General features: G+C 41.0%; 1 protein-coding gene across 1 annotated transcript; it reads right to left on the reverse strand.

Annotated features, from left to right (window-relative positions):
• Positions 1-61: 61 nt before the first annotated feature.
• Positions 62-14,911, reverse strand: tfr1b (transferrin receptor 1b). Its single transcript, XM_061758069.1, has 19 exons — positions 14,758-14,911; positions 13,231-13,270; positions 11,303-11,516; positions 9,607-9,838; positions 8,623-8,760; positions 8,452-8,536; positions 8,255-8,377; positions 7,309-7,404; positions 7,086-7,225; positions 6,892-7,013; positions 6,635-6,754; positions 5,622-5,707; positions 5,472-5,535; positions 5,332-5,399; positions 5,068-5,135; positions 4,893-4,983; positions 4,576-4,803; positions 3,524-3,673; positions 62-1,954 (listed from the first exon to the last, which is right to left on the reverse strand). The coding sequence occupies exons 2-19, from the start codon at positions 13,261-13,263 to the stop codon at positions 1,742-1,744; spliced, it is 2,271 nt and encodes a 756-aa protein (XP_061614053.1). The 5' UTR covers positions 13,264-13,270; positions 14,758-14,911; the 3' UTR covers positions 62-1,741.
• Positions 14,912-16,667: the final 1,756 nt, after the last annotated feature.

The raw sequence follows: 16,667 nt of genomic DNA on the forward strand, positions 1-16,667 counted from the left end.
TTCATGTAGCACACGTTAAGGTTGCTTTGTTAAGCAACAAAGACGACAAAAAGAGTATGGATGCAAAGCTCAGGGTTTTATTTTAATTTCTTCAACATTGGCCAAACATGGAAACAGTTTTTCTCAAGACAGTGCCAGAAAATCCCCAAATCAAACAAAAAATAGTTTAACTTGTTTATCTCAAGTGAAACAAACAATGGCCTGATGAGACAATTTGCTCATACGGAACAAAAGTTACATTTATGATAAACCACATGAATAGCTCTGGAAAACAAACCACTGAATAATAATCAGTTTCTCTGATTTTGCCAACCACAAGTATGAATAAAATGACAGTTTTTACTTTATCAACGTTTATTTTTTAAAGTACTGACAACCCAACAGAAATGAAATTGATGGAAACCTTACTGGAACACTGAATTAATCTGGTCCAAGAGCTAACAGTGGAGGAAAGATGAATTTAAACAACATTTCTTTTTTTGCTGCAAGCGTGAAAGATCGTAAGACACTTATACCTGGCAACAGAGGAGAAAATGTATTTGAGAAAGGCAACAGACCCTACAGAGCTACCACAAAGCAAATCATAATACATACATTATAAAACTCTGGGAAACACTGTCCCCGACAAGTTGTTCCACCTTTGGAGTGAAATATGAGAGACACTGCTCCCGATAAATACAAACGTAAAAAAAAAAAGACAAAACGCACGCACTGGTAGATTAAAAACTACCGTCACTTGTTGTCATTATGGGAGACACTGCCCCCGATAATGGGTTTCATTATTATGGGAGTCACTGCCCCCGATAACTCGCACCAACTGCTCCAAAGGTAGACATGAACGGCCAAAATTTGCTCGCCATTCGTCCCGAATGAGCACTTTCGGCTGCTTTATTGAATTGTTTGTACTTCTTAAAAGAGACCTTTTTCTGCTTTACTCGATTTATTGGCCTTGTTTGTGTTAAGCTACATAATGTATGGTCCTTTTTTGTCGACTTTAATTTATGGTCCTTTTTTAAGTTTCGTCTACTTTATGCCTTTTTTTGTTTTGACTATTTAATTAGTAGTCCTTTTCTTAGAATTGACTGCTCTATGTATGGCTTTTTTTCATTGACTACATTTATGGTCTTCATTTTCTAATTTGAGACTTTCGTCTGCTTTAAATTAGGGTCCTTTTTGTTTTTTGAGTGAACCGCTTCACTTAGTTTACGCCCTTTTTTCTTTTAAAGTTTTTCTTGCTTAAATTTGTGGCTCTTGTTGCAAATTTAATCAGCTTTACTTCATTTATAGTCTTTTTCAAGATTTAGTCTTTTTTGGCGCTGTTGTTGTGTCAGCAGCAACAGTTGAGTTTCGAGTTGTTCACGTAGCAGATGCTGCTGTCGGATGAGACAGTATAACTGTCATAATTATGGAAGGCACTGCTTCCGATAATGTCATACAAAAGTATAAATAAGGTCCTCAGTGTTTGGATGACGGGGGGGGTGTCAGTAGCATTAAAGGTGGATGGAGACCTAGAGGCAAAAAAAAAGCAAACCGCATTAGGTACACTTAAAATAACCCAAACTGCATTTCCTTCATTCAGAAAAAAGTAGCGGTGCTGCCCCCTTTTGATTTGGAGTGTCAAATACAACTAGTTCCGGGACTAAGAGCTGTGATTGACAGCCTTTAAGTGATTTTTTTTTTTGTCCTGGAAATTTCATTAAATTTCCTGGCGTTTACACTCACACTTGCCGACACGCACACACTAGACTTGATTGTCGTTTTTCCAGATGTCGCTGACCATGACGTTGGCGCACATCTTGATGTTCCAGGTGGCCAAGGCCAGCTGGGTGTGGAGCTCCTGGGGGTCGGCGGTCTCGGCGAGGGCCGCCAACGTGTGCTTGCCTCGACCCAGCAGGAGGTGGCGGAAGGGGGTGTCCACGGGGGACACGTACGGCGACAGGAGATTGCGCTCCACCTGGCGGAATCGGCAGTTAAATCAGTCAATTCAGTGTCATTCTAGAGTTACTTCCTGGATGATACATTTTTGTAGTACTGTATTTTCCGCACTATAAGGCACACTTAAAAGCCTTTAATTTTCTGCGCATTTTAACCCGGTGCACCTTATGTGTGCACTGAGTTCCAAAATATGTCAAAATGTTGTCCGATTTTGGTAAGCTTCATTGACTGTCGGCCCATTTCCCGCCGACATAGGGATGTAATATGTAGACTATGTACGCTGGCAGCGATGAACCAATTAGAGAACATTACGTAAAGCTACGTACAGTACGTACGCTTACCTCCGCCACGCCTCCGGTAGGTATACTGTACTACCGGTATGCTGCTAAACAACATTTGTTTGGCTAAGGACCCCCGAAAATGGCATCAGCGAAGAGACATGCTTACGAGGCACAATTCAAACTATAGGCTATCAGTTACGTGGTTGTAAATGGGAATAGAGCAGCTGCGAGAGAATGCACAAGCACAAGAACAGCCGGGAGAAGGATCACTACAGTGACCATTCGACTGAAGGCAATAACGACGGCACAAGACATGAAGATCAAACACTTTCAAGGAGGTCCGCCTTCGTGTTTTCATTTTATAAAAAGGCGCAAGGACTACCATGGCGCAGCAACTGCCAAAGAACTCCAACTGCTGGAAATTGGTTGTAAACGGGGCGTTCAAAGTGAAGTTGCGAGCGGCGTGGGAGCGATGGATGAGAGACTGCGAACACACCTTTACTAAGACCAGGAGGCAGCGCCGGCGAGTTACGCCACCATATGCGAATGGATTGTGGATGCCTGGGCTAAGCTACCCGCGTTGACTGTTTTCTGAGCTTTCGCGAAAGCCGGCGTCATTGCTCAACAGCCACCCGCCATGTTTGATGACGAAATTGCTCAGCTGTTCAATTCAGATACCGAAGATGAGGACTTCGATGGATTTGTGACAAAAGATTGATAAAAAAAAATGTGTATTTTTAAATACGTAGTAGAATAAAGTTCAACCAAACTCACTGTTTTGCTTCCGTTACCTTGTGTTAGCATGCGCCGAATAATACGGTGCGCCTTATGTATGGCTTACGTACAGAAATAGAGACAGTAATTGAGACTGCGCCTTACAATCCGGTGCACCTTATGGTGCGGAAAACACACGTCTGTTTTTGAATTACATTTTCTTGGAGTTGTTTGATTTACATGACATTAAAGACCTCTTTGAAAGACCGTGCCAATAAAAGTGATTATCATCATTATTCCCCCCCCCAAAATTAGCCTCTCTATATATGAACTTACAATACCCTAAAATAAAATATTACCTTTAACCTGGAACCAGAAATGAAAAAAATAAATAAAATTAATCATGCTCAATTCACACACAAAAAAAAAGATGTCTGCTTTTTAACTATTTTGTTATTCAGGTAATAAAGTAATTTTTACCATGGCAATGACTTTGAATACATCTTTTTAAAGGTGTGTTTTTAATAAAGATTAGATTGTGGTGCGAGAGAGTCTGAATTTCTATTGTGAGGTGAGCGAGTGATCCGTCTTACGCTCATGAGCTTCTCGTTGATACGGCGACAGCTGCGCTCGTCGGTCAAGTCAGTGTTCATGATGACAGTGTTCAGGTTGGCCATCGCTCGCGAAAATGAGCCGGACGCGCTGCTCAGCCAGTTGGGGTCCACGTCTTTCAGCTTGCCGCTCTACACAACACGAAGAAATTTGTTTTATTATGTCGTTTTTAACATGCAGCACCATACATATTCGTGAAAAGCGACTTTTTAATTGCTCGCATACTAATATCTACTACCTATCAAGTGTGAAATGACACAATCAAGTAAGTCTGTTATCTGGCTTTTCAGCTACACTAACAATTTTCCAAGCGTGATTCCCAGGCTACATCTAGTGCAGGGATTCTTAAGATGTGTTCGATCAAACCCCTTTTCGAATGTGGTTGAAAAGAAACCGATTTTCTTGCAAAAATGATGTGAGAGTACGAGCCGAGACTTGAACCTCGGTGAACCGAGCATTCCTGAACTTAATGTGTAAGGAAACAGCAAAAGTTACATTGATTTGCAGTAAATTTCCATTGAGCTCGGTGTTGGATTTGTTCTTTGAACACAGTCATTTTGTGTGCTGATGACAAATTGTTTATTTTGTGCACTGATATAGTATGTGCCTGTTTTGAATTAAAAAATAAAATAAAATCCCACTTTATTTTTCCAATTACCAAAGGTTCGGGGAAGGCACGTATGAAATTTGCAGAGTTCAGTACCTCGAACAAGGTTAAGAACCACAGCTCTAGTTGTACATCAAAGAATCACAGACTTTGAATATAATATTACAGTGGCTCTTACTTTTCCTTCTTTTTTTTTTATTTTTTTTAGAAAATCCATTATCCATCTGCTGAGTACTGTTAAGTTGTATTTAACCTTTGAGTACAGAACAATACATGTGTATTTACTCTACAGAACTTTGTTTTAAAACTTTTTTTAGGTACAATTTTCCCTTAACTTGTGTATTATTCGAGCACATTTTTCTTAAAGAGTTTGAGAATCACTGTTCTATGTAATAGTTGTGGTTATCAGGTAATAAACGCCCTCACCTGGACGAGCTGTTGGACGTGCTTGTAGAGCCGGTAGATGGCTTGGGCGAGGACATTGCGGTACTTGCTCACGTCCAGACCGAGCAGGTGGTTGTGCACCAGGCGGAGGGCCAAGCGGCCAGCCAACTGCGCCGCCTGCGCCGCCGTCTCGCCCGTCTTGTGGATCGTTTTGTAGTTGAGGTGGTCCTTGGTGTCCATGCAGGTGCCGTAGTAAGGGTAGGCCTCCAGCTTTAGGCGTGGGGGGAAAAAATAAATAATAAAAGTGCTTATCTCCGCGGACATGCTATGTCATGAGGAAATGTGGCCTTCAGACTCACCTTGGGAGAGATGAAGTGGAAGGAGATGGAGGGAACACCGGCAACGGCCAAGAAGGGATACGCGGGGTCGTCGATGGACATGGGCCTCAGTCTGCAAACAAACAGTTGACATTTTTTATTACTGTACAACCCTCGTGATATCGTGACTTTTTGTCCTCGGGCTGTGCGAACTTACACATTGGCCTCCCATTGACTGTTTCCCGCCATATCGTACACGGTGCCGTCACCGAGCGGACTCTTCACCTGGGAGTGAAATGACATTTGAAGGCGACAACAGGAAAAATTAACAACCGCTGTAACGATTCGGTATTGAAAGGAAAAATCGCGGTTTTCATATACACGATCCCGTATAGTCTTTGAAATGGCAGAACCGCGACACGACCAGTTCAAGGCGCAGACTCGGATATTCATTTTTGGACGACTCAAGCGGTGACCTCACCTGCTTCATCGTGCTCTCCAGCAGGCTGTAAAGCAGCGGGCTTGCCGAAGCGACAAAGCCACCGCGACCTTGTAACGAGATGCGTGTGGTTAACAGACAACCTTCAAAGTTTATTTTGGGCGTATTGATTTTATACCTACCCAAGACCACCCCATCCAGGCTTATGTAGGAGACAAGCTTTCTGTCGATGGAAGACAGATAACCCTGGAACCACAGATTTTTTTTTAACACAATCGCTCAAAATGGTTTATTTTATTTTTTAAAAATAAATAAAATCATTTAGCTTTTACCTCCAGATATTCCGTAGCTCCGACACTTCCGTATTCTCCGGCACTCCAGCTCGCAAACACCAAGCTTCTCCTGGGCCGAACACCATCTGGAAAGAGACGCACAAATTTTTGTCCGTGTGGGGCAATTAAGGGCGTAGAGAGCAGCAGTTTACACAGCATAAGATAAAATAAGAAAAGCACAAGTTAAGAAAAGCAGAAATAAGTCTGAAGGGTGCAATGGAGCAATTTCTAAATAAATGCACAAAAAATACAGCAGCACTATTACATGCATGTCAGATGTATGGAATAAAAAGCTATTAGCCCTGTCACATTAACAATTTTTCTGAAACGATATATTTTACCCACAAAAAAAAGCTCACAAAAAAACAATATTGTTGTTTTTATGCCTCTGAAATCATGAAAATAAGCCCTGCACTAATTTTTATTTGTATTGTTTTACTTTAAATCAGTATTGTTATTATTATTACTGTTGTTGTTGTTATAATTTCCTTCCCTGTTTCTCTATTAAAGAATAAAGAGCTGCAAGACTCTGGTTGGTCTGCTGAAGACGAGCCCTTCACCTGTCAATCAAATATACGTTGACTTTGGTTGTAGTCAACTACTGGCTGAATAACGTGTGCCACTGAGGTTACGCCTAATAAGAAGTCAACAATCTTGTTTGAATTAATTGGGGACTAACACACACAACAGTTCAGAAAAAAAGCGCTGGCGTTTTACACGACATGGCCGCGGTGGAGCGAGCTGCTTAGCTCTTTAACTCGCTAGCTCATTAGCTCACAGGCTCCCTTGTTAGCTTGCAGGTTAGCGCTTTAGCTCGCGGGCTAGTGAACACAAACTATCGTGTCCATTTTATTTATCGAATGAGAAGTTGATATAGTATTTATTGTGAAAGGTCTAACAGGTATGGATAGAGAGAGAAAAAAAGAGACTGTAAATAGCTGTAAAGACATTACTGTACTTGACAAAAGCCTGCACATGAAGCAAGATATTCTGTACATTTTCTTGTTGTTTACCTTTCTCCACCAAGTCTTTAAAAGCCTTGGCCAGCTCCATCAGAACCGAGCAACCGACAGCAGCTCGGGCGTAGCCTTTACCCCACGCGTCCCTCTGCGCTCCCAGGACCACGTACTCGTCTGCAGCGCACACACACACCTCATTACTTCCGCTCCCTTCCAACATAGATGGACTTGACAGTAGTACAGTTCCCGAAAATACCCATCAGAGAGAAATGCGTCCCAAATTTTTTGTCCGCAAAGAGGCTTGCTCATACCGGGATCGACGAATCCTTCGATTACTCCGAACACATTGTGGATCTCCGTGTTGACCAGCACGTTGTTGACCTCCACGGTGACGTCTTCCACACCTCCCATCTTACCCGGGCCGCCGATCCTCCTGCAAATGGGCAAAAGGTTCAACGTACAGATTTCGCCCGTTCTCCGGCAACAGAGCGGCCGCTCGGCTTACTCCAGAAGGGTTCTAGCCATGTTGAACGTGACAGTTTGAGCCAGGATGCCGGGGAGGGCGGACGAGCGGGTCGGCGGGAACTGGGTGTGGTTGAAAGAGGGGAACCCCGGGGTGTACGGGTCGCCCGAGCCCAGATGAACCTGACGAGGGGAGGCATAAATGCGGAGTGAGGGCGGCCAGGTTGAGGACGGACGCACGCGGAAAGATTTCGAGCGCCACCTACGTGGCCGTAAAGCGCCGTGTCGGCCCTCAAGTCGTAATCTGCTGGGTCGAGGTAGATGAGCACTGCCGAGGCTCCCCGGGCCTCGGCATTGGCTACCTGAAGAAACCGGAAGATACGTTACGAGGAAATGCAGCGGGTGCGTCTCAATAATGAGAATAAAGTGCGAAGACAATGTATTTCAGTAGTTCGATTCCAAAAATGTAACCCATATATTTTTATATAGATTAATTAAGCACATAGGAAAATACTTTTCAGAAGGCTAATTCATATCAAATTTTTATAAATAAAAATCATTTGTATTGTTTATGTAATATTCTAATTTTAGCTAGGTTTTTGTTAGCATAAAAGCTAAAAATCATGAAAATTATGTATTTCTGGTCATCTATCTTTGCCAGCAACATAGTGACAGGCTGAACAATTAACTGCTGTTCCACTCGATTGCAAAAGGTCCAATTAACCTGCGTAATCACCTGTTGCCATTCATACAACGGAATAATTGCATCGTGTTCATTTCACACGGAATAATTTGTGAGTAAATGGACACCGGATTATTATTTCAGTAGATATACTTTGTGACGAGTGTGGCGTGCTGGAATATTTTTCTAATCTAATATGGGTATTAATTAATAACAGTTTGGAAACACTGGCAAATTATGTACATCTATGACTCATAAACCTTTCAGAGTGGCAATTTCAAATTTCTATATTAAAAAAATATTTTGTTTATGTCATATTTAAATTTCTTGCAATGGTGATTTTTTTTTTGGTAGCTGCAATCATGAAAATGATTTTTAAAAAAAAGAAAAAAGAAAAATGAAATTTCACCATGTAGTGAATTTATTGAATTTGAACTGAAGTGAAATGAATGAAGTTATTTATTGGGTAACTTGCACCCTTGTAAAACTTGTACACCTCCTTCCTGTCCGTGAATATGGTCTGAAGTTACCTGTTGGGCAAAGCTGAGGTTTCCTGCTCTCAACAGCAACACACTGCTGTTCACCTCCACGTTGTTCTTCTGGACGGCGTCTAAATCCTCGCGACGGCCGTAAGCGCCGTACACCAGCTTCCCCTAATAAACGCAAGTGTTCGTGTTAAGACTCACAATCCTCCCGTAATTATCGGTAAATTGTCGCCGCCACTCACCTCAACTTTCCCGGTGGCGCTGTATGCGAGATAACCGTCGGGCTTGAAGACATCGGCGCCAAAAGTGACGACGTTGGGACGTTTGCTGGCAGTGACAAATAAACTCGTTAGCAGGAAATAATACAGAGATGAACACTCTGACATTACAAGCGAAAATAACTCCGAAAGAACCTGTCGGGCTTCTGCAGCTGGACATAGTGGACATCGTTCCAGCCCTCCATGCCGAGCGTCTTGAACTCGTCGGCGATCACGCTGGCCAGTTTGACGTCGCCCTCGCTGCCCGCTGAGCGTGTCGGCACGTCGAATGCCCTGCGGAGAGATTTAATTTAAGTCTTTATAGGTTTTTCATCCACTGTAACGAAACAACATTATCACATTATGTTCAGCAGGCAAGTGTAAAGAGGATTCCAATTATCAAGTTTGAGCAGATCGGACGGAGGAGACACTAGACAGCTCCTCTTCACGCTGCTGCTGATCAGTCAGCTGACTGCATGGTGACATTGTTGAAGATATTTTAACAAGCGCTACAAGAGTTTCAAGAAGTTGTGAGACAGTCATCTGGAGACACAAAACTGTTAGTATGAGCTCCATCTTCAAAATCACTTTTGCGGTGAGACTAACCCTAACTTGAATTTCTTGATAAATCACTCGAGTTAACAGGGCCACATCAAACTCGACTAGCGTGCCCGCACCCGTTAGCAAAACAAAGGCAGAATTGTATAGAACATTAAATATGGGGTAAATATGCTACATTAGCGGTGTCGACACCATTCAATACGGAAATAACTGCGAATGGTAGCCAATGGAATTCTAAATGGCGATATTTCAGGCCAACTAAACAACTACTAACACAAGTAACATTTCATATTTGTATTATTTATACACTGTTGTTTACTTTTTTGTCGTCATTATTTACTTGTGTTTCATGAATATAAACACAGCCATATCGTCCTTGTGTCACTTGTAATGTACAGTACATAAATTAAAACATTTAATAAAGGCATTAAAATCAGAATTGGCCACTTGGACCTACAGTGTAAATAAGGTAGCAAACTGTTACTGATCTACTACGTTTGCTTATCTGCCGAATGATATTGTCCAAGGTCATATCAATGTTGTTCGTCTGCTTCCAAAGCAGATTAGTAAAATGTTTACTTGAGACGTGCGTCGAAAGCCCCGCCGGTGAGTTTGTTGTCGAGGAGCTGGCTGATGTCATTCCAGTTGCGCGGGGCTTCGGCGTGCGCCATCACGTCCTCGTCCTCGTCCTCTCCCTGGTCCACTTTCGGTTTCTCTTGCGCCGGCGCACCCCCCGACACCGTTGACTGATCCAAACAGCTGACGGGCACCACGCCGGGCTTCTTCGAGGTGAGGGTACCAACTAAGTAGCCTGCAAAAATGTCCTACGGTCAGCTGCGAGCCCGCTACGTTTTCAAAAGGGCCAATTAGGGCTGAGCGATTCATTGATGTCATCGATTGAGTGTTTTTTTGTACGATAAAAAAAAAATAATAAAAAAATTATAATAATAATTTATCAAATAAAACTATAATCTAATTTAATTTTCTTCTTAGTGGCTTGCGTACTTCAAAGCGAGCCCTCACGGACGTGCACTGCTTACACAATAATAGCCACCAACACAGAAGCGCTAGTTTACAAAAGAGGCATAGTTTCTTCAGGAATTGGGTACTGGTTAGAGTTTGCAGCGTCGGACAATGAGAGGGAGGGGGGGAGAACAAAAAAAAATTTTTTTTAAATCCAGCTGCAAAGTGTGTTAGAAGGCTGCAAGACCAAAAAGGAGAAGCACAACCAAATATTTCAACATTGGAACAGAGACATGCAGCAGCTCAGTCCACGAGTACAAAGGCCAATTGGTCGCAATTCATATTTAATTTCCTGCCTAGATGGAACAGCCACTTGTATCCTCCCTAGAACTCTAGTGGGATTCATAGGCATTCTTTGCAGAGGATAAAGAATATAGTATATGATTGAGTACTGTTATAGGAGCAACATGACAAATTGCCAAGAACGACAGTCTGTCAAAATGCTGCAAAAGTCCGATTGGAACGGAGACTGGAGAAATAGATTTTGTGTTGGGTAAAAAAGAGAAAGGCCTTTTTGGGGGAACCTCCCCCCCCCCCTCCCCCACCGTTTCATCACTACTCAGGAAATCGGGAATAGGGTTCTCTGATTGGCTGTCAAGTTTCAGTTATAAACCACCAATCGTTCAGACGGGCCGAAATTCTGAGTTGTTGTCGTGTCAAAACAAGCTTTTCAAAAGGCATTATTCGCCCTAAAAAGGAGACTCCACGAGTGCAACTGGAACATTATTGGTGAGCAGAGCAGTGTGAGCAGTAAAATAAGTCATGAAATTCAATAATCAATTTGTTTTTTTCCTGAATGTATTTGTTATGGAGGATTTTATAGGCTTTTAAAGTGCTCATTCCATGATTTTCTTTTAGAAAATTCCATCAAGATGGCAGCCACTTGTCACATTGCTAGTTCTATTGTCTGTCTACATGTGTTGCTGCACTGTTTGTAAATATTTGTTGCCTTAAGCTTGTGCTTTGTGTGCGTTTATGCTGCCCATGTGTGTCCGGAGCACTTTTATAGGAGAATGTGTATGTTACTGCTTTGAGTTACATGTTTTTTTGTGTTTTTATTTGAAAAGCTCTGAACTCCCCCCCCCCCTTTGCTCTACAATTGCTTGTATGAAAATAGTTTGTCTTAACCATTGTAATACGCTTTATTAAAAATAAATAAATAAATAACAATTAGCATTTAATTTAAAGGCCATATCATATCGCCCAGCCCTCCGGCTGCAGACTCGCAACATTTTCAAACGCGTGTTCCTACCAACAACGAAGACGACCACGAAGCCTAGCACCAGCAGGCAGAAGATGCGCTTGCCGCCGCAACCCTGAGGTGCCGGTCGGAAGCTGGGAGAGCCCTCCCCCTCCCCGGCCTCCGCGTGCTCGCCGCAGTCGTCGTCGGAAAGCTTCATCTCCACGTGCCGTTCGCCCTCCTCGTTGCGCTGCAAGGTGAACCTGCGGTACTGGATGCTTTTGATCTGAAGGAAGGAGGAAGTGTCATCAGCCAGGGCACAAATGTCATCCAGCAACTCTGGTTACAGACTCTCCCTGCCACGTTGCAAAAAATGTTCCTTGACGGTAATGGAAAAAAATGCCACTGAAGATTCTACGAGGCAAACTTTTGTGCTCCAGGAGACTTTAAAACACACAAAAGGGATAGGTCAGTCACAGGTTTTTTTTTCTTTTCTTAAATTAGAAATTTCAGATTGAGAAAACTATCCCATATGGGCATGTAATTTTTTTTCATCAAATAATTCACAATTTCATTTGTAATGCTTTTAATTGTGACTAGCCAATTATTAAATGAGATAATACATATTTTATTCTATTTATATAATTTGGTACTTTTAAATAATTTACATTTGTATTTTTTAATAAAATAGTTTTGGAATTAAAATAAATAAAATACTTGTAATACAATATTGTACTCATGTTTTGTTAATATTTGTAAATTATAATTCATTAACAAATTTATAAAATACTAACATGTTAATTGTATGTCAAATTGTTTATTTACTATAAAGAAATGAACCAATTATACACATGAATGCAGGAAAACAAATATTTTGATTAAACAATTTTGGGGGGGGAAAGCTTATCAATTCAAGAGATATTACTGGAAGGTTGATAATGTAAATTTAAAGTATGTGGACTGGGCCACATCTGGACCCAAGACTATAACATTTAAGCTGTAATTACAAAATAGTCTATTATTTTATTTTCCAATAGTTTCAGTGTAATTTTTATGACTTCAATAGGTCTTAGTTCTTGTGACTTTTTCCAAATGTAGCTAGTCACTTAATTGTTTTTTTTGTCTTCCCTCATCCTGTCTCAGTGGCTCTAGCAGCCGCTCTTTTCTCTCAAGGACAAGATAACTGTGTGAATAGGCCTTTCTACTTTGACTCCACATCTCCCTCCCATTTTAGTTCAACTGTGTGTTTGTCTTCCATGTTCTTCAGCCAGGGAGAGGCACAAGCAACCATAAGCAAGGCCTCGCTCTGTGTCCCTCTCTTTGCAAAGGACTTCATGAAACTGAACTAATTTAATGAAATGAATTAAAAATACAAGATTGCTTCCTGATTAAATTCCAAAACCAAGCCCAAAAATAAACATTCTGCAATGATTAATACACCAGATATGCAGAAGCTCTTCCATCCCCAAAAACATATTTTCAAGGAATGCCATTTTCATAAATATTTCAAACTGGAATATTACAAAATAAATAAATAAATAATGTAATTTCCAACATTTGTGATGCAAAATTCATGTGAAGCAGATGCAATAACTCCACACTGCCATTCCATTGACTGTAGGGACACCCTGTATAAATATTAGTGCTATTCATTGACTTTTCAATCGGGTGGGGGGGGGGGGAATATTTCTTGATAAAGATGTCAAATTTGCCATTCACTTGCATTGCTAATCAGAACAAATAGATTTAGTGGTTGAATGTTGTGTTTTGATGATGCAGGATGGTCAATCTCTTTTTTTTCTTCTTTTTTTTTTTAAACATTTGTAAAGAACTGTACACATTATTTAAAGAGCGGACAATATATACAGCATGACCAATCTTATGGCTCAACTTTGTAAAAAAAAAAAAATAATAATTTTCTTGTGTTGCAAACGTTTGTCGATGTTTGCAATAATGGCCTAAAGGTCAAATAAAAAGTTTAGCTGTCAACAAAGACTCACCATGTTATCGACTGTAGACTTCACTCGATCCATTTTGATTCTGAAAAGCACAAAAACAAAACAATGTGAACCTGCTGCCTTTTCCAAAGACTGAGCTTGTCCAGCACATTGCATATTTATACAAAATCGTACATTCAGACCTCCTCAGTTCACCTTCAGCAACTTATTTTGACTTCAAAGTGAAGATTAAACCTCACAATGGCCTTCTTCGGGTATTTCCACAACAATACACACTCGGCTTGGCAGCTGTGTTTGCATTCGAAACAAATAACCACCTGTGCCTCCTTTTAAGCTCCACTTCCTTCCTTACTGTCAGTTACAAAACCTGATTTCCCGCAGAGAACAAGCGCAAAGACTCAAAACTGGTTTATCCGACCCCCCCCCCACACACACACACACACATAGCTTGTGTGACGTTGCTATCAAAACTGATAACAGTAAGTTTTTATAAAAACTTAAATGCTGCTCATCTTTGTGGTGTACCAGATTCAGTTGCTCCTAAAAATGCAATGCAAGGACACGGACCTTCAATTTCCAGCTTTAACTGACAGATGAGCCATGCAATCCTAACAATCATTCACATAATAGATGTTGGAGAGGAAATAAAAGGTAACAACCCAAAGCTTTTGTGTCACGATTTCATTTGACAATCTACCAAGCCACCTATTCAGTGACATAGCTTTTTATTATGTAAGAATTGTGAGGCATTGAATGCAAATTATCACATCAATGTAAATTCAACCATTTGCAAACCATTAATTCAATCATCACGGGGAAAGCATTATAACACATCAGGTACACAGCATATAAAAATATATGCTTCATAATGGGAGTCAATGAGACAAAATATTCCAATTTTGACTCTGGCAAATTGTCAATTAGCATCTCCTATGTCTAAAAATGTTGAAATTGTATCATAGTGCCCTTTTGAAGTTATACATGTTAAAACTCTCCAGCTAAAATTTCAGCCCGCTAATCTTTGTTTTTAATTGCTTAGTTTTTTATTAAAGACACCAGTCAAGAAAAAAAAGCCATAATTTGTACAGCCTCATGTATCAACAAATTACGGCTATTTCAAAATTAACAAAAAAAGCCATAACTTGTACAGTGGCCCAAATTCTGTTTTTTTTTTTTGGGGGGGGGGGTAAGAATATTACATAAATCACCTTTTTATAGCTAAAACGACGAGTATACGCCACACGTACGTTAGAGAAGAGGTAAACGTTCTCGTTAACATTTTAATTCACGAGACGCCATGGGTTGTTAATATAAAAATAAAATAAAGAGGAGTTTTTAAATAATTCTCATGGTCAGTAATAGCTGAAATAAATGTGGATTTTGCTCCGTTGGTGTGACTCAAGCACGCACATGGCCAGCGTGCGGAAGGATACGTGACATTGCAAAACTCGTTCAATATTCTCCGCTACTGGACCAACGAAATTGGCGCGAGCGTCAACGTAAGAGGCCGGGCGACAGTGTCACATTTACAAACACTACAATTTGTTAAAATTAAGCGTTTTATCTTACCTTGAGGAACGCCTCCGCTTGGGTCACCAACGTGGGCCTTTTTTGTCCTAGCTAGCTACCTAGCGAGGCCGTGACAGCACTTCCCTATACTTCACGGTTACGCTAACGAATGCCTATCCCTACATATTATATTATTAGGAATCCCACTTGCTTTCCTGGCAAGACACGCCCCGCTGCAACATGATTGGCAGCAACATAGCAGAAAGCGCAGGCTACCGCTGCGAGACACATACTTCTTTTCCCGTCTCGAAGCAGTAGGACGTGTTCTACCAGGGTACACCAGCCAATCATGATGCAGCGCTGCGTGTCCTGTAGCCAATAATATTGGAGCAAGCCGTGTCCTGCCAGGAACGTGCGTGGGATTCCTAATAACGCACGTACGTCGGCGTCTTTGACATGTAAAAGCCAGATTCGACACGGCAACTCAAGATCCGGTTCAGTCTCATTCTCTTATACACACACCCTAATTATAGTACAAGTATATATTTTTTAATCACAACTCACAATGATAAAATGCTTGCCCAAAGCTACGAGACACAACCTGCTTGTAATATTTTATTCTGTATTGTCAGTTTTTAAAACGCATGATTCGACACGGCTAAGAAAGAGTCTTGTCAAGTCACAAAAAAATGGCAAAGGGCATGGTACAAGAGACAACCCTTGCTTCACTTTCACTTCACTTTCAGGCACCACGAATTGATTTTAAAACCATCGATTCGACACGGCAACGAAGGATTCTGATGCGTCACAAACAAACGCACATGCCTATGATTATTTCAAAAGCATTTTGTCTTATCATGTGATTTGTTTTATCACAAGTTAAACAACGACAAAAGGCTGTCCAGTTAAAAGACACAATCTTTCTTTTCTCTACTTCATTTTCTTTTTCATAGACCACACTTTCTTATACGGTGCCACTTTGAAGACAGAAGAGACATTTACATCATATCATCTGCTTAATTGGCATCATGTCAGCTCCAAATGAGCTATTTTGTCATAGCTACAGCTTGCCCTGTTCAAGAACTCACAACGAAAGTGTCGAGCAGAAGATGAATAATGAATGGATAAAAAATATCTTTTCAATCAATTACTGCACTGTAAGGCCCTCAAACTGACATATTGTAATCATCGCGAGAATTCAGGACAGTTACGAGGTTTGCGAGTGAGCCCAATGCTGCCTTAAATGGCAGTCGGAGATGCCGCAATCCTCAGCGAGCCAAAATGAGTCAGAGACAAACTGCCTCGCAGAAACGTGTGGATATTCACTCATTCCACGATCTTCATTTCCACAGCATTAGGCACACTTGCAAAATGGAATGAGATGCAAATACCAAACAAATTCTGCCCTGACATAGATAGCGATGCACAATTTCAATTGAGACTCTCAGAGAGACTTTCATTCGACAATGTCATGAATATTTTGTGGTTGAACTGTAGTTTGCAGCGGTGTAGAACTACATCACACCATACTGACAGCTGTTCCTAAAATCTTGGTTACCTTGTGTAGCTAAACAAAAAGGTCAAAATATGGCGTTAAATGAATGCATAATATGTCATTTATCATGTGCTGAATTCAGATATATCACTTATACAGCTGTGGTATTGAGCTGAATTGTTCCATCATCATCATCATCATCATAAAACCGTTCAAGGGATCCGTGGACACTTAACAATTTGGGGAGGGGAGCTAGAATTTTATAATTCATAGGAAAGTTTGGAAAAACCAGCGTAAAGAATGTGTATTTTGAATTGTATTATTTACTATTGCTTTAATTAGGACTAATTACCGAATTATTCAATATAAAAAAGCAGGTAAATGTCCATCCGTTGATTTTCCGTATCCCAGTGAAGTGTGTTACTAGTGGCACGCGGCTTCCCTCTAGTGGTGTACAGATGAATCACTGCCTAAG

The sequence above is a fragment of the Phyllopteryx taeniolatus genome, chromosome 20 (genome assembly GCF_024500385.1).
Source record: "Phyllopteryx taeniolatus isolate TA_2022b chromosome 20, UOR_Ptae_1.2, whole genome shotgun sequence".
NCBI lineage: Eukaryota > Metazoa > Chordata > Actinopteri > Syngnathiformes > Syngnathidae > Phyllopteryx > Phyllopteryx taeniolatus.